Here is a 15641-nt window from a genome sequence, read left to right as displayed (position 1 = left end):
TTAATATGTGCATCAATACAATCCACACAATGATAATCAATTAGCTAAGCTGCCGATCAATCCGTTCTCCTGTGATCGATCGACAAAAATTCGGCTCGGGGGTTCACTAAATTGCTGTCAGTGCAGCAGAAAAGGACCGAAGATGCAAAGTTCTGTGGGGAAGATCATGTGACCCGGCAGACACTAGATACAATTGGTGCACTGCTAGAGAGAGGGCAGAGCTCAAAAAGGGTTTGCCATAGCCTGTTTCAGAGGAGGAAAGGGATGTGACTTTGTAAATAGTTGCTATAGAAACAAAAATACTTGTTACATTATAATACATTAAAAATGCAATTCAGAATTTTTATTTTTAAATGCTACAAGTATTTTCTCATAGTACAGAACTGATTTATTAAAAATAAAAACACATGTAGGATATTGCTTGGTCTGCAGCTTTAAAACGTATTTTTCGCCTAGCTGCATGCTCCTTACATGGATGAAGCACAGGTGATCATATATTTGTTTTAAAACGTATACTCCACAGAAAATAAAAGCCCGAAATCAACATATATTCATGTATAATTTATGTATATTGGATGTGTCTGTTAACACACCCAACCGTGTACCTATTAATACACACAATCACAAGACAATGATGGGTAATGAGGCAGACTTGTGGTTTGCGTTGGATATAGTCAAGTGCATTGTCTTTTCACTCTTTCCCAGGTGCCTCATTAAATGGCTCGAGGTGCGGAAGGTCTGCCCCCTTTGCAACATGCCCGTACTTCAGCTGGCACAACTTCACAGCAATCAGGAGCATGGACCCCCTCAGCGACCCCTGCCCGGGGCTGAGAATTTAGTATAGCCGACAGAGAACACAACCTGCGTCACCCACGCACGGAGCCACAGATCTCATGCCCATGACCCACCTCCTTGGGGGCGTCTCCCGGAATCCTGCTCAGCTGCTGACGGGTTTTCCCATGATGCACCTTGGGCACGGATGTGTGGACTCTACAGCAACCAAAGCACTTTTGATGCCAGCGCAATCAGGAGAAAGACAGGACACAGCCAACGAGAATACAAGGGAAGCCAGCAGGAGTGGGGGGCCCTGGTGGAGCACTTTAGAGGATTTGACTACAGCTGTTGCCCCTGTTGTTCTTTTACTGTTGACTGGAAGCTTCACTGTGCCAGAAAGGAAACATCATTGGCATGTTATAAAGGGAAAAAGAAGGGTACATATGTTTTAAACCAAGGGAACCTGAGAAGTGAGCGGTAGCTTCAGCACACTATGCAAACTGCTTACCTTAACAATGCACAATCTCATTATGTTGAACTAGAGAAAACCCCCTTTACTCGTATCGCAGTAAATGCACCTGTCCCACTTGGTGTGGGATATTCTGGTATAACTGGAAAGTGTGTGTGTGTGTGTACTAGTTCAAGTGACACATTTGAATCAATCGTATTAAACGTCCATCACCGTGGCCAACATACAGGGCCATGTTGCTAAACGGTGCTAAGCCATAGGGCAACTTGCAGCTCATTTAAGCCCTTGCCACACAGTTTAGCACCGCTTTGGGAATATGACCCTCGATGTCTACTAATTTCATCTGTGTGACTTTTTTTTTAAGGAGCCTGCACTGGTTCCTGTGAGGCAGGTAACATAGAATGAGAAGCCCCCCTGTTAGACTTCACACTGAAGTAGGCTGTCGGGATAAAAAGGGAAGGGGAAAGTTGCTCAAATGTATTCCTAGTATCCAATAAGGAGCAAAGGTGCTTTATACTAACTGGATGTGTTACATGGGTATATATGTAATATGTTGCGTTGAATGTATTGCACGTCAGGCAGCCCAGACTTATTAAACGGTGGGCCCAATTTAATTCAAATGAATGGGTAGAAAGTTGCACTAAGGCTTAGCACCGTTTAGTGAATCTGGACCGTGGGACAAAATAAATGGCTTTAAAGGTACAGTCTTCCTTAGCATCATATACTAGTCTAGCAATAAAGAATAACAGCATTACACAGTACAGTGCAAAGCCGCACTGATCATTGACTTGGAACGGTTAAGCCGCTAATCAAACTGATAAAGGGAAAGTAAAGATGATTTACGTGGCTCGGAGGACTGCGCCTTTAGCCTGGTTTCCTTTTGTAAGGGCCCCGTTACATTTCTGAACCTTTGTTAGCTGCGACCCATTGATCCTTTCCCACCATAATGCCTGGCATCAACCTTACACGTGCTTAGAAGCATCATAATGGTATTTTTCCCTTTACAGAATAATAGCAGAGAGCACTTATGTTTTCCCCATTTTGACTTTTGTATTTTGAATACAAGTTGCTGGTATTTTTTTCTCTCTACCCCTCCCCCCCCCCCCCCCCAATAATGTGTTGTTACCTATTAGTTAAAAACGTATCTTCCACTAAGATTATTGGAGAAGCCTGGCTGCTGTTCCCTTTTCTCAGTCTTCAAACACAGCTAGTACATACTGTGTACAGGTAAGTTACATGTATGTAACAATGACGAGAGTGCGTTAGAGACCATGACATAGGGCTGGTCTGGACAACGGCCTCCTACCTGTAACGGTCTCATTTAAACCGAGAAACTGCTCTGTCTGGCCAAATTTGGGCTAATCGTTTCCATATCGTCCGTCTCTGGAAGATTATGAGAAGTTCCATCCCTTTAAGCCAAATCTCCCTGATTTGGGCATATTTGTTGGTGTGTGGCCACTTCGGTTTTGTGGGTAAGAATGCAAAATTGAAATAATTAACAGAAATGGTTCACAATTTTCTGGCAGTGACTGGTTTGTGCATCTTGTTTTGCATGGATTTACCACTGCTTGTTTGCCATCGACCAGGCCAGTGGTGGCCAACTCCCGTCCTCAAGAGCAACCAATAGGCTGAAGTATTGGGAATATCCCTGCTTCAGCACTGGTGGCTTAATCAGTGGCTTAGTCATTCTGACTGGGCCACTGATTGTGTCACATGTGCTGAAGCAGGGGTATCCTTAATACCTATCCTGTTGGTGGCCCTTGAGGACTGGAGTTGACCACCCTTGGTACAGGCTGTTGGTTAGGGTCAAGAAAGGGAACAATTCCCACTGGCCTTCCCAGGACTTTTAATGGGATCAGGGAGAGAGCACTGAAGCAGCTTTCAATACATTTTATTCTAACTTCTGTACTTTACAGAATGATTATTTAAGATATGAAATAAGACCTTATTTTAGCCAATGTTCCCATATCAGATTTCCGTGCTTTCATGTCTAAAAACAAAAGTACAGCGAACCTCCTGAATTTTGTGCACTTCTTCCCTTGCTTTAACCTATCTTTGGGCGTAGTTTGCAGACTCTTCCTTTATTTGTGGAATAAATTCACAGAGAATGATGAGGAAGAATGACTTTTGTTTCAACGTTGAATACGTACTGTGTTTCCTCAGTCAGTCACTGTATTACCAAGCCAATATTCCCCATTTAAGGGGTTAGTCAAGTGCGAAAACTCCCATTGACTTTAGTTTAGTGGCATGAACTTAGCAGCAAAACAGATTGGTGTGATGCTGGATACACCACTCGGCCCTTACATTGTTACAGATGTTAAGAGCTATCATTCTGGATTAATCAAGCACCGATAGTCAGAAATATATCCAAGTGGCATTTTCACTGGGGATTCACCAAGTATTACTATACAGTATGTTGCTAGGGTTAGTGTCACATCCCTCTTATGCAGTAATAAGGCGTCATCCACACACGGAAATACCATAGTATCACGATGATGCTGCATAGTTATTCTTAAGGCCCGTTCTGCGTATAGAAAGCCTTCAACTGTTAAAGGCATTGGGTTATTGTTTAACCCGTGAACGTTCTCCATGTCTGAAGATTCTCTTGCTTTGCCATAGCAGATTTGAAGCTGGGATGATGTGACCATTGATTTCTCTTAGGTAATGTAACTTCTGATGAACAGACTTTTGGCGCACACTTGTGACCAAGACAATCATTAGTGGTGCATTACGACAGAGTTCCAGCTAACAGCCGACTAGCGTCTACAAATCCAACCAGCTGCTCCTTCCAAGAGGAGATGATTCATTCTCTAATCATTCAGCCGAAATGAAGTTAACATTATGATATTTGGCTTTGGCTGATCAGGTTTAGCTTTGCATACAGGTCTTACTGAAGTGGTGATATAATGTACGTTCAGGGACCTATGGCTCCCACTACATGGCACCACGTATGTGTAGAATCGACTGATATGAATATTTTATGTCTTAGTGTTCTATTCCGGCCAAATACAGTGCTATCAGAAATCATATATCCGTCTTAGTATTAGGCTCTGGCCATATGCCTTTATGTCTATTGTGTGTTACTAAAACTATTCACCATGCTCCTATATTGTAGTGTGCATCTGCTAAGAATTGGGGTGCATTGATATGGTGGCCATTCCCTAAAGAAAATTGGATGGTGTCTTTCAGTATTAGATTGAACAGACTTTTGCTGTTGGATGAGTAGTTACAGTTACCCTAGTTATCCGTTGAAGGACTACCTTCCTCTCTGTTATTTCTCTCTCCATAACGACATTTCCAGTTGTCCGAGATTTTAGATTTAGGACAGGCGCATGACCACATAACGGAGCTTGGTGGGGACTGTGTTAAGGTAAGTGAGTGTCAAACACTTTCGTACGGTGAGCGAGCAAAGGGGGAGTCGTTATGTGCCAAGAAATGCTTCACAACAGGGTCAAAAATATGCATTGCGTTGGACTTGTTGTGCAGAAGGGAGCTTACCTGTGTAAACAGCAAAGGTAATTAAAGCAGCAGTACTAGATCATTTTTTACACCCCTCCCGTAGTGAAAGCTCCAGGGTCAATGTATATGGTTTTTTTGTGTCCGTCCACTACCTACTTTGTGTTTTTTATCATGAAAAATAACCTAGCCTTTATACTGTGTGTTGCCACCCAACTTTGAGGCATCCAGTCAACTAGCCTGCTCACTTTCTCTATAGCCAAATGTGTGATGGTCATACCGTCTTGACAGAGAAGAAGAGGATGGTCAAGGTAAATACTGTAGTGCCGACGAGTATTCTAAAACAAATCTGGGGCAATCACTAACAAGGCCCAGGTACATGCTGGGCGCATGCTGCAACATTTTAGTGACATTTCTGCAGACAGACTAATGGCTCAAACTTAACGGGACTGTCGGGACCCCTGCTGTGTTAATCCGATGGGCCATTAGTCTCTGCAGAAATGTCACTGAAATGTTTGCAGCATGTACCTGGGTCTTGTGGGCGATAGCCCCAGATTTTCTAAGGCAAGTTTTAGAATACTCGTTGGCGCACCTGTAACTGCAAGCAACATCAGAGTATTATTTTGCAGGAAGCAATCCTTACTGAACAGAAATGGCACCAGATTAAATCTGTGCCACAAAAGCTTTCTCATTGTTTTTCAAGTACTGCTGCTTTAGGTAACTCCCAGAGCTTAAATGTTTGATAGTCTGTGCCCATCAACCTTCCTAAATGCTCCTGTGTTTCGTGCTTACTCCAGGGGTTCTCAACTACAGTCCTCAAGATTCCCCCCCAACAGTCGAAGACTGAGCAACCTGTGCTGAAGCTGGGATATCTTCAAAACCTGACCTGTTGGGGGGGGGGGGGGGGGAGGGGGCTGGAGGATGGACGTTGAGAACCAGGCCTTTTGAGTGTTATCTTTACTTATTTGTAGCTCTGATTGTTTGTGAGATTTCGAGTTCCTGGTTTCACAGACGTGTTTGTACACTAAAAATTCTGCAGCAGAAGAATATTTTTTAAAACAAAAACACTCACTGTTTTTTGTAAGCTATATTTTTGTATATTTAATTGCTATTAAAATGTGTTTTTTGCTAACCACACTATTCATAAAAAATGTTTTGTTTTTTTTTGTTTTTTTTGCATGTGATTGACTTGAAATGTAAATAAATGACAAACTTTTAAAAAGCTGGCGTTTTTTTACATTGGTTTTCTTGTTTTCCAAAACTTCATTGGGTTAAAACAGTTTGTATTGAATTCGTGAGCGCGTTGTGAGTAGAGGTATTCGGTGCAGTAAGTACGTCAAGTCTTCTGCTTTATACTTAAGGAGAGACTAGGTAGCTTCAGCGGCACTTACGCGGTTAAATGCGTGTGAATAATTCTTTATCCCCTGAGAGAGAATGAGAGGTAATCTACTAATCCTTTCCAAGAGTACTGAAATCCTCAATACAGCTCAAATGTAATTTAAAGGAAGACCACGCCCCAATTATGAGAAGCTTTAATCTGCTTGAATGGGGCAGTGGTTCTCAACCGGTTTAGAACAGCAACATAAGGAAAAAGCTGAGGTATTAAACAAATTCTTTGCCTCTGTGTTTACAAGGGAAGAATCAAGTTCAATAGTAGTGCTGCAGGAGGAAGCCACACCCTCCATATTAATGAACAATTGGTTAACTGAGGAAGACGTTAATAAGCGACTTGAAAAAATTTAAGTAAATAAGGCACCTGGCCCCGATGACATACATCCAAGACTTCTCAAGGAGTTAAGCTCACTAATAGCCAAAGCATTACATTTAATATTCAAGGACTCCATTTCCACGGGCTCAGTGCCACAAGATTGGCGTAAAGCAGATGTGGTGCCTATATTTAAAAAGGGAGCTAGATCACAACCGGGAAATTACAGACCTGTAAGCCTGACTTCAATAGTAGGGAAACTACTTGAAGGTTTAATACAGGATAATATTCAGGAATACCTAATGGAAAACAAAATTATTAGTAATAGTCAGCATGGATTTATGAAGGATAGATCTTGCCAAACTAACCTTATTTGTTTCTTTGAGGAGGCAAGTAGGAATTTAGACCAGTGTAATGCAGTTGATGTGGTCTACTTAGATTTTGCAAAGGCTTTTGATACGGTTTCACACGAGACGTTGGTGTACAAAATAAAGAAAATTAGACTCAGTAATAATTGCTCAGTGATGCACCTGGATTAAAAACTGGTTAAAGGACAGACAACAGAGGGTTGTCATAAATGGAACTTTTTCAGGTTGGGCTAAAATCGTGAGTGGAGTACCTCAGGGATCGGTACTGGGACCCCTGCTTTTTAATTTGTTTATTAATAACCTTGAGGTTGGGATCGAGAGCAAAGTCTCCATCTTTGCTGATTATACTAAATTGTGTAAGGTAATAGAATCAGAGAGGGATGTAATTTCTCTTCAGAAGGACTTGGAGAGACTGGAAACGTGGGCAGGTAAATGGCAAATGAGGTTTAATACAGATAAATGTAAGGTTATGCATTTGGGATGCAAGATTAAAAAGGCGACTTACAAATTAAATGGAGATATATTGGGGGAATCCTTGATGGAGAAGGATTTAGGAGTGCTTGTAGACTGCAGGCTTAGCAATAGTGCCCAATGTCATGCAGTAGCTGCAAAGGCAAACAAGATCTTATCTTGCATCAAACGGGCAATGGATGGAAGGGACGTAAACATAATTATGCCCCTTTACAGAGCACTAGTAAGATCACACCTTGAATATCGAGTACAATTTTGGGCACCAATCCTAAGAAAATACATTTTGGAACCAGAGAAGAGCCACCAAATTAATAAAGGGGATGGACATTCTAACTTATGAGGAGAGGCTAGCTAAATTAGATTTATTTACATTAGAAAAGAGGCGTCTAAGAGGGGATATTATAACTATATACAAATATATTCGGGGACAAGACACAGAGCTTTCAAAAGAGCTATTCATCCCACGGGCAGTACTAAGGACTCGGGGCCATCCCTTAAGGTTGGAGGAAAGGAAATTTCACCAGCAACAAAGGAAAGGGTTCTTTACAGTAAGGGCAGTTAAAATGTGGAATTCATTACCCATGGAGACTGTGATGGCAGATACAATAAATTTGTTCCAAAAAAGGTTGAACATCTTTTACGATGGGAAAGGTATACAGGGATATACCAAATAAGTATACATGGGAAGGATGTTGATCCAGGGATTAATCCGATTGCCAATTCTTGGAGTCAGGAAGGAATGAATTTTTCCTCTTAATGGGGTTTTTTGTTTGCCTTCCTCTGGATCAATAAGTAAGTATAGATATAGGATAACGTATCTGTTGTCTAAATTTAGCATAGGTTGAACTTGATGGACCTATGTCTTTTTTCAACCTCATCTACTATGTAACTATGTAACATTTTATGACACTCCAGTGATGCAAACATACATGTATCCTCCCCACACTGAAATGGGGAACCACTTGAGCAGGGCAGTGTAGACACTCAAAGGGGCACAGTCAGAAACAGATAGGCCCACACACTCAGGATGGCACTGGCATAGTAGCAGGCAGGCAGAGGCAGACATTGCAGCATGGTGTAGGCTGTTTTCGGAAGACCACATCGGAATTAAGAATCCGTGGACCTCCTCATCGGATTTAAAGCCGACACACTCGACTTGGGTTTGGGACACGCTAATGTGTTGGAAATAGAAAATACCACTTGTGAGCACATTGTCTCAGACAGGTCTGAAACCCGGTCTCTCCCCATTCTCTTAGCGCGCAGCGCTTCCACTGCAGCCAGGGATTCTGGGTAAGGACATGCACTTGCAGTGTATCGCTTTTTGCTTCTAACCCATTTTAACATGGACATTTAACAAGCTAATACCTGCCGTATTACACCGCCTTTTCAGCCCAGCCTGGGTTAAAGAAGTGCAGAGCCAGTAACCCTACTCATAGACAGCTTTTCCACCTTTTGGGTCTCATCAGTGCGAGGTTCGTTGCTGGCTATGCAACGTGAAGCTGGTACGTAGGTAAAACCACACATTAAAAGAGTTATGGTGGGTAAGAAAAGTGACACAAGCCCTTATATAAATACCACTTGTGAGCACAGTGACACGTCTCAGGCAGGCCTGTGTTGTGACACTCTGGTTGTAAACCCTGGATCTAAGGAAATAACTGTGTGTCCAAATCACTTGCAAGCATGATGGGAAGGAGGGATTTATTCGTTAACCTGCAATAGTGCCATTCGGACCTCTATCGCACGGAAACTGTCGTTGAAGCAGCACTTTACAATTTTTACAAACATAACGAGACAAGAGCAATACGAGGAAAATTATGTCGGTGGGATAAGTGCATTAAAACATATAGATGTAGCAAGATTTACCGTCTTCGGTGCTGTTTCCACGCGTGGTCACACGACCGTGGCAGTCATGGCACCGAAGGATTAACTGTGCAGGGGGTCCCCATTCTGAATCATGGAACCCCCACCCCACAGTGCCATCGCGGCAGACACTCTCCGACGCCGCAGACATTAGCTTGTTCGTCAGCGGTGCTGGAGACAGTAAGTCTTGCTACATCTATAGTGTTATAGCGAGAGATTAAAGCTGCGTTGTAGGAAGGGCCAATGGAATGGAGAGCCTGGGGAAAAAGAAGAATTGTTTAGTGTATACGCAGAATTGAATCGGGAGCCAGCAGATTTTTAGAAGGAGAGAGGTAGAGACTGCGTGAGGGGAGAGTGAGGATACGCTTGTAGGAGAATTTTGGATAGTTTAAAAAGTAACAATCTGTGAGGCAGGAAGGCCAGAGCGGAAAAGGTTGCAGTAGTCGAGATGGGAGAGAATGAGGGCATGTATTAACAATGTACTGTAGTAGTTGAAATAAAATCGAGCCATGCACTGACATTTTTCTTATCTTAATACCATAACATATGTAGAAAGAAGGTAAGTAGTACGAGGCAAACTGAAGGAGACTTCTTCCTCAGCGTGCCAAGTGCCATTTCTGGCATTGGCCTATGGGCTCCCGATTGGACCGGATCTTGCATCTCTCTACAGTACCTCACTGGAAGTCCCTTCTATGGCCATGCATCAGGCCCAACGCATTTCACGGTCTTACTGCTTCATGAGAGAAACATGCATGCATGACACGTTTGTTTTTTACGCCCACATTTCAAACGTTATTACAATACAGTATCTTGTTATTTTCTCATTTTTCTACATGCAACACAGGATAACATCATTACCTGGGCAGGATGTGATGTTATTAGCAAGCAAGAAGTGTTTTTTTCTCTTTGGTACTTTCCACATAATCCCTTTGACAACACTGCACTACAGGCATACCCCGCATTAACGTACGCAATGGGACAGGAGCATGTATGTAAAGCGAAAATGTACTTAAAGTGAAGCACTACTTTTTTTCCACTTATCGATGCTTGTACTGTACTGCAAACATCATATACGTGCATAACTGATGTAAATAACGCATGTGTAACAGGCTCTATAGTCTCCCCGGTTGCACACAGCTTTGGTGCAGGTAGGGAGCCGGTATTGCTGTTCAGGACGTACTGACAGGCGCATGTGTGAGCTGCCGTTTAACTATTGGGCGATATGTACTTACTCGCGAGTGTACTTAAAGTGAGTGTCCTTAAAGCGGGGTATGCCTGTATATTGTTTTGGTTTTGTTTCTGTTTCTCTAGTCACCAATGCACCCAAGTGAACAGCGATTTGGGCTTTTTAAGAAGAGGATCTTGCTTGGGGGATCTTTCAGCTTACAATAGGCAAAACAGGAACAGATATAATTTTAAGGTTTGCTATTTTACTGTTATATGTTGAATGACATATTGATATATTTTTTCTGTGTTTTGTATTGCTGATTGTTTTATTATTTACTTTTATTATCGCATTTTACACTTATTCACACTATATTATAAACTATGACTTTTCTCTTTTATTCCCTTATGACATACTTATTGTTTTCTATATAACAGTCTATTGTGCCTCCTTCTATATCCCTTCCTAATACCTTTGTGTGTTTAATATATAAAGAATGGAATAAGGGGGTAATTCTATACAGTCCGAAATCTATAGAATATCAATAAATAATATCGCACGAGCAGGGCCCTCATTAGCTTTCGTATCTATTTGTGCTTGTTAGTCCTTATTTGTATGTATATATATATCTTTATTAATATAGCGCCATTAATGTACATAGCGCTTCACACCAGTAATACACGTGACAATCATATAAATAATAAAAATAACACATAAAGGGGAGAAGTGCTTCAGACATAAAAGTAACATTTAGGAAAAGGAGTCCCTGCTCCGAAGAGCTTACAATCTAATTGGTAGGTAGGAAGAACTTCCAGAGACAGTAGGCGGGCGGTCTGGTAAGTGCGTCTGCAGGGGGCCAAGCTTTATGTATGAGGTGTAAAGTATCAGCCACGGAGCTACTCATACACCGTACTTCATTAAGGAGGTGGGTTTTAAGATGGGTCTTAAAGGTGGATAGAGAGGGTGCTGGTCAGACATTGAGGGGTATTTATTTAATTTACATCTTTCTATACGCCCATTGCACTGCGCCACAGAATATGTTGGCACTTTACAAATAAACTATAATAATGTTATACAACATACCAACTAAATTAGTTGATGGTTTTCCTTTGTGTTAGACGGGGGTTGGCATGCGGCTCTTTCAGTACCTACATGTGGTTCTGCTCACTGTGCTGCTCTCGGCTGCTTGGGGGGGCCTGGCCGGTGCTGGTCGGGCCTCTTGTTGCTCCCCAGCTGCGGGCCTGCCTCCTGCACTGTCCCATGCCGGGCCTCTCTGACGAAGCTTATTGCGAAACGCGTTGTTCCCTGCCGAAGCTCATTGAGAGAGGGACCCAGCCGACCGCAGGACATCCGGTGCAGATCCCCCCTTCCGGTTCCACTGCCGGACGCGCCAGTGTGAACAACAACGGAGGAGGAGACCGTGTAGGATTGTACCAAGCGGCTGATGCTGGGCATCAGAAGTTTCATTAGAGTGTGAGTGTACTTTTTGTTTTGTTTATTCCAATTTGTTAGTTCATTGTGTCACATACTGTTTTATATCTTTTATGTCTATGTTCCACAACATGTATGCATGGTTTATGCTCATGTCTGAACTGTTTACCAAATAAAGACCTGTTTAATTGTTAACCCTGGTTTGCACACATTCTTTTTGGTCTTCTGGGAAACGGGGAGAGGAGACACTCACACACCACACCTATTGGGGGACATTTGGCTGAGACGACCAGACACCATCCATACAGGACACCACCCTCTGAGGGCAAGAACTCACATTAGGCCGTGTGAGTTTTATGTGTATTAAGACTCCAGCATATGAGTCTGCATTAACCCACTTCAGTCTGCGTTGAGGGAGAATCACCACACAAGCCCGTGTGAGTCACTGAATCCATATATTTATGTATTCTTTGATTATGTAGCCAGGTCTCCCCAGCCTGTCAGCACCCCCCTCACCTTACTGACGATCGCGGGTGCAGCCGAGTCAAATGGCGGCACCGCACACGATCTCAGGGGTGAGGGCGGTCAGGCCCCGGCTCGGGGGTTGCCAGGGACGCGTGCGGCCGGTTGCCAAGGCCGCACGCGCGTTACAGGGCTCCCGGCGCTCTCGGAGCCGGGTTGTAAGGGCGCCGCCATGTTGCGCCGGTTCGCGCATGCGCAGTAGGTCCCAGGCGGCCCCGATAGCTCGCACATGCGCAGGGAGGCTGCGAGAGGCAGGGAATAGTTGCGTGAGGGCAGGGAAGGCGCAGGAGAGTCGCGCGAGAGTAGGGATAGCTAGTGAGAGGTTGTGGCGGCCATTAGGGGTTAGTATAGGCAGAGGGAGGGCGCGCACGCGGCCCCAATGTTATTGTAAGTGCCCCGGGACTACAATTCCCATAGTGCTTAGCAAGGGAGGCACCAGGTGCCTCATAGGAGCCAATAGGGCTGCAGGACTGCCCTGGATAGAAGTGGATACATTTCGCGGGCAAAAGAGCACACTAGTCAGTCAGAGACCAGAGCAGCCCAGGGAAGGAGGTAGAGTACAGGAGTCAGGGACTCCCTGTACTAGGCCAGCAACCCCAGGGCCCGAGATAGCGCAGCTCCCCAGTAAGGTGAGTGTTGCCAGGGACAGCCCTCAGGTTAGGGACCCTGCCACTTACATTAGTGGGAGCTGGGAAAGAAAGGTTACAGAGAGTTGGAGTCAGGGAGCTGTAGGGAAGGAAGGGTGCGGGGAGCGAGTGCAGCTCCTGCCCCATATAGGTACCTACACCCCAGGTAGGCCCCAACTCCCCACTCGTTTAGTGGGTAAATGCTTAGGGAGGCCCAAGATAGGGACGCTGCCCTTAGCATAGAGTGCTGCCTTGTCAGAGTCACGGCTGTTAGTGCTGTGAGGTCTGACAGGCAGGCACCTTGTTGCGCAGCACGTTGGCTGCAGCATCCAGTGAGCTACAGCTTGCTGCTGTAGGCGCTGGGACTCGTTAGGTCTTAGTAAGTACAGTCAAGGCTGGGAAGAGTTAGGGGAGTGGGGCAGGTTATTAACCCCTGTTAGGCCCCTAGGAGTTTTCCCCAAAGCCACTTTAGGTTGCTGTACTACAGGGACAGGCCCTAGGTTAGGGTTCCTGTCACGTTAGAGCCAAGTGTTAGTTAGGGACTCAGCGGACGCTGCGGTTCCTGTGAAGCGGTTCGGACCCACGTTGGGGTCCACAGAGACTATTCCAGGTTGGGATCGCCCCTGGCGGTCCGCGTGCAAGGAGTTCGGAGTAGGATCAGACGGAACCTTCACACGACGGATCCTTTGTGAAGCCAGTTGGAGATCCGAGCACGGGAGTGCTCGGCAGGTACTATCTACTACACAAGTGCACCAACGGCCCCTTAGTTTAATAGTGACTGCGCAGTCACCCATTGACTCTGTCTGCAAGAGTGCGGGACATTGGGTGGGGTTCTTTGGACACTGGGTGGGATCACCTGGTGTTGGGGAAGCGTCCTGCTGGACGTCGCAGTTAGTGTCTCCTCGTGAGAGGGACACCGGTTATGTGATACCTGTCAGGATGTGTTATATTCTGTTCTAACCTAAGTAAATAGTATTAGTTATTATATATCTGTGTATGAGTATTGATTGTTGTGATTGTCCTGCGAGGAACCACTCCCCCTCGGGTGGGAGCCATCGCAGGTGGAGGCGCTGAATTGAGTAAGTGGTTACCCCTAGTATAATTGCCCCAGGTTTCCCGTGGCGGAAGCTCAGCCCTCCTGCGAGCCAACAGGTAATGCACCACACCTATGGTAACACCGTATGTTCCTTGCACCCACATCAGATCTGCGATTGGGGGGGGAAATACCCGTTAAAATTAGATAGTGGAAAAACATCATTAACCCTTCCAGCGTATCCTCCTTTCACACCCATCCCCCCCTCCCCCCCACCCCTTCCCCACATCCCCCACACATGTGGATATGATGCACTAATATTGTGTTTTTATTCCTCTTTTATTCCTCTTTTATTCAATTGCATCCGGTTCCATCAAACATCCTGAGGTCCACGAGGTTTGCGCTGACCATCTTTACACTACCACCGGGCCTCTCTGATGTCAGCGCGCACCAGAAGTGCGTTCCGCCATTTCCGGCGTGCGCCGACGTCACAGAGAGGCCCGGCGTGGAACAGTGCAGGAGGCAGGCCCACAGCTGGGGAGATGCCGGGCTGCAACAAGGGGCCCGACCCCCCGAACCCCCCGCAGCCAAAAGCAGCACAGTGAGGGAGAGAGGCAGCAGCTGGGGAGCTGCAACCCAGGACAGTGAGTAGAGAGGCAGGCCCAGTGTGTGTGTGTGTGTGTGTGTGTATTTGGGGGGGGAAGTAGTGTTTGTGTATTTGGGGGGGTAGTGTGTGTGTGTGTGTGTATTTGGGGGGTAGTAGTGTTTCTGTATTTGGGGGGGTAGTGTGTGTGTATTTGGGGTGGAGGGTAGTGTGTGTGTATGTATTTGGGGGGTAGCAGTGTGTGTGTATTTGGGGATAGCAGTGTGTGTGTATTTGGGGGGTAGCAGTGTGTGTGTATATTTGGGGGGTAGCAGTGTGTGTGTGTATTTGGGGAGGATAGTGTGTGTGTATGTATTTGGGGGGTAGTAGTGTGTGTGTGTATTTGGGGGGTAGCAGTGTGTGTGTATTTGGGGGGTAGCAGTGTGTGTGTGTATTTGGGGGGTAGCAGTGTGTGTGTGTGTATTTGGGGGGTAGCAGTGTGTGTGTATATTTGGAGGGTAGCAGTGTGTGTGTGTATTTGGGGGGGTAGCAGTGTGTGTGTGTATTTGGGGGGTAGCAGTGTGTGTGTGTATTTGGGGGGTAGCAGTGTGTGTGTGTATTTGGGGGGGTAGTAGTGTGTGTGTGTATTTGGGGGGTAGTGTATCTGTATGTATGTATGTATGAAATTTTACTTTTATGTCTGAAACCCTTGTATTTGAAAATGACACACTGTTTTGCACAGAAAACAATGAAAAAAAACAAAAGGACAAAGAGATAAATTTTATGCCCCCACCTATTGTTTCTGTTCCCTAATTCTGATTAAAGTTTGTCTTATGTTAATGCTTATACAGTATATATCTATTAGTGTGTGTACAGTATATGTACAGTACAGGCATACCCCGCATTAACGTACGCAATGGGACCGGAGCATGTATGTAAAGCGAAAATGTACTTAAAGTGAAGCACGACCTTTTTCCCACTTATTGATGCATGAACTGTACTGCAATCGTCATATACGTGCGTAACTGATGTGAATAACGCATGTGTAACAATCTCTAGTCTCCCCGCTTGCGCACAGCTTCGGTACAGGTAGGGAGCCGGTATTGCTGTTCAGGACGTGCTGACAGGCGCATGCGTGAGCTGCCGTTTGCCTATTGGGCGATATGTCCTTACTCGCG

The 15641-nt window shown here is 45.0% G+C and overlaps 2 protein-coding genes across 7 annotated transcripts in view; both read left to right on the top strand.

The window, feature by feature from the left end:
• Positions 1-5893, top strand: part of RNF24 (ring finger protein 24) — a 114870-nt gene extending 108977 nt beyond the window's left edge. For 5 of the 6 annotated variants that reach the window (XM_075572405.1, XM_075572448.1, XM_075572441.1 and 2 more), the window contains exon 6: positions 706-5893. In XM_075572405.1, coding sequence (XP_075428520.1) covers positions 706-844 — 139 coding nt within the window. In that variant the 3' untranslated portion in view covers positions 845-5893. The remainder of the gene's footprint in view (positions 1-705) is intronic. The other variant, XM_075572425.1, reaches the window with a different exon arrangement.
• Positions 1-13433, top strand: part of LOC142466903 (uncharacterized) — a 346156-nt gene extending 332723 nt beyond the window's left edge. The window contains exon 2 of the mRNA XM_075572501.1: positions 13348-13433. The gene's annotated coding sequence lies outside the window, so the exon portion shown is untranslated. The remainder of the gene's footprint in view (positions 1-13347) is intronic.
• The last annotated feature ends 2208 nt before the right edge of the window (positions 13434-15641 follow it).

Source organism: Ascaphus truei, chromosome 1 (genome assembly GCF_040206685.1).
Source record: "Ascaphus truei isolate aAscTru1 chromosome 1, aAscTru1.hap1, whole genome shotgun sequence".
NCBI classification, from domain to species: Eukaryota; Metazoa; Chordata; class Amphibia; order Anura; family Ascaphidae; genus Ascaphus; species Ascaphus truei.
Note: the sequence above shows the minus strand (reverse complement) of the source record. Positions and strands in the feature narration are given on the sequence as shown.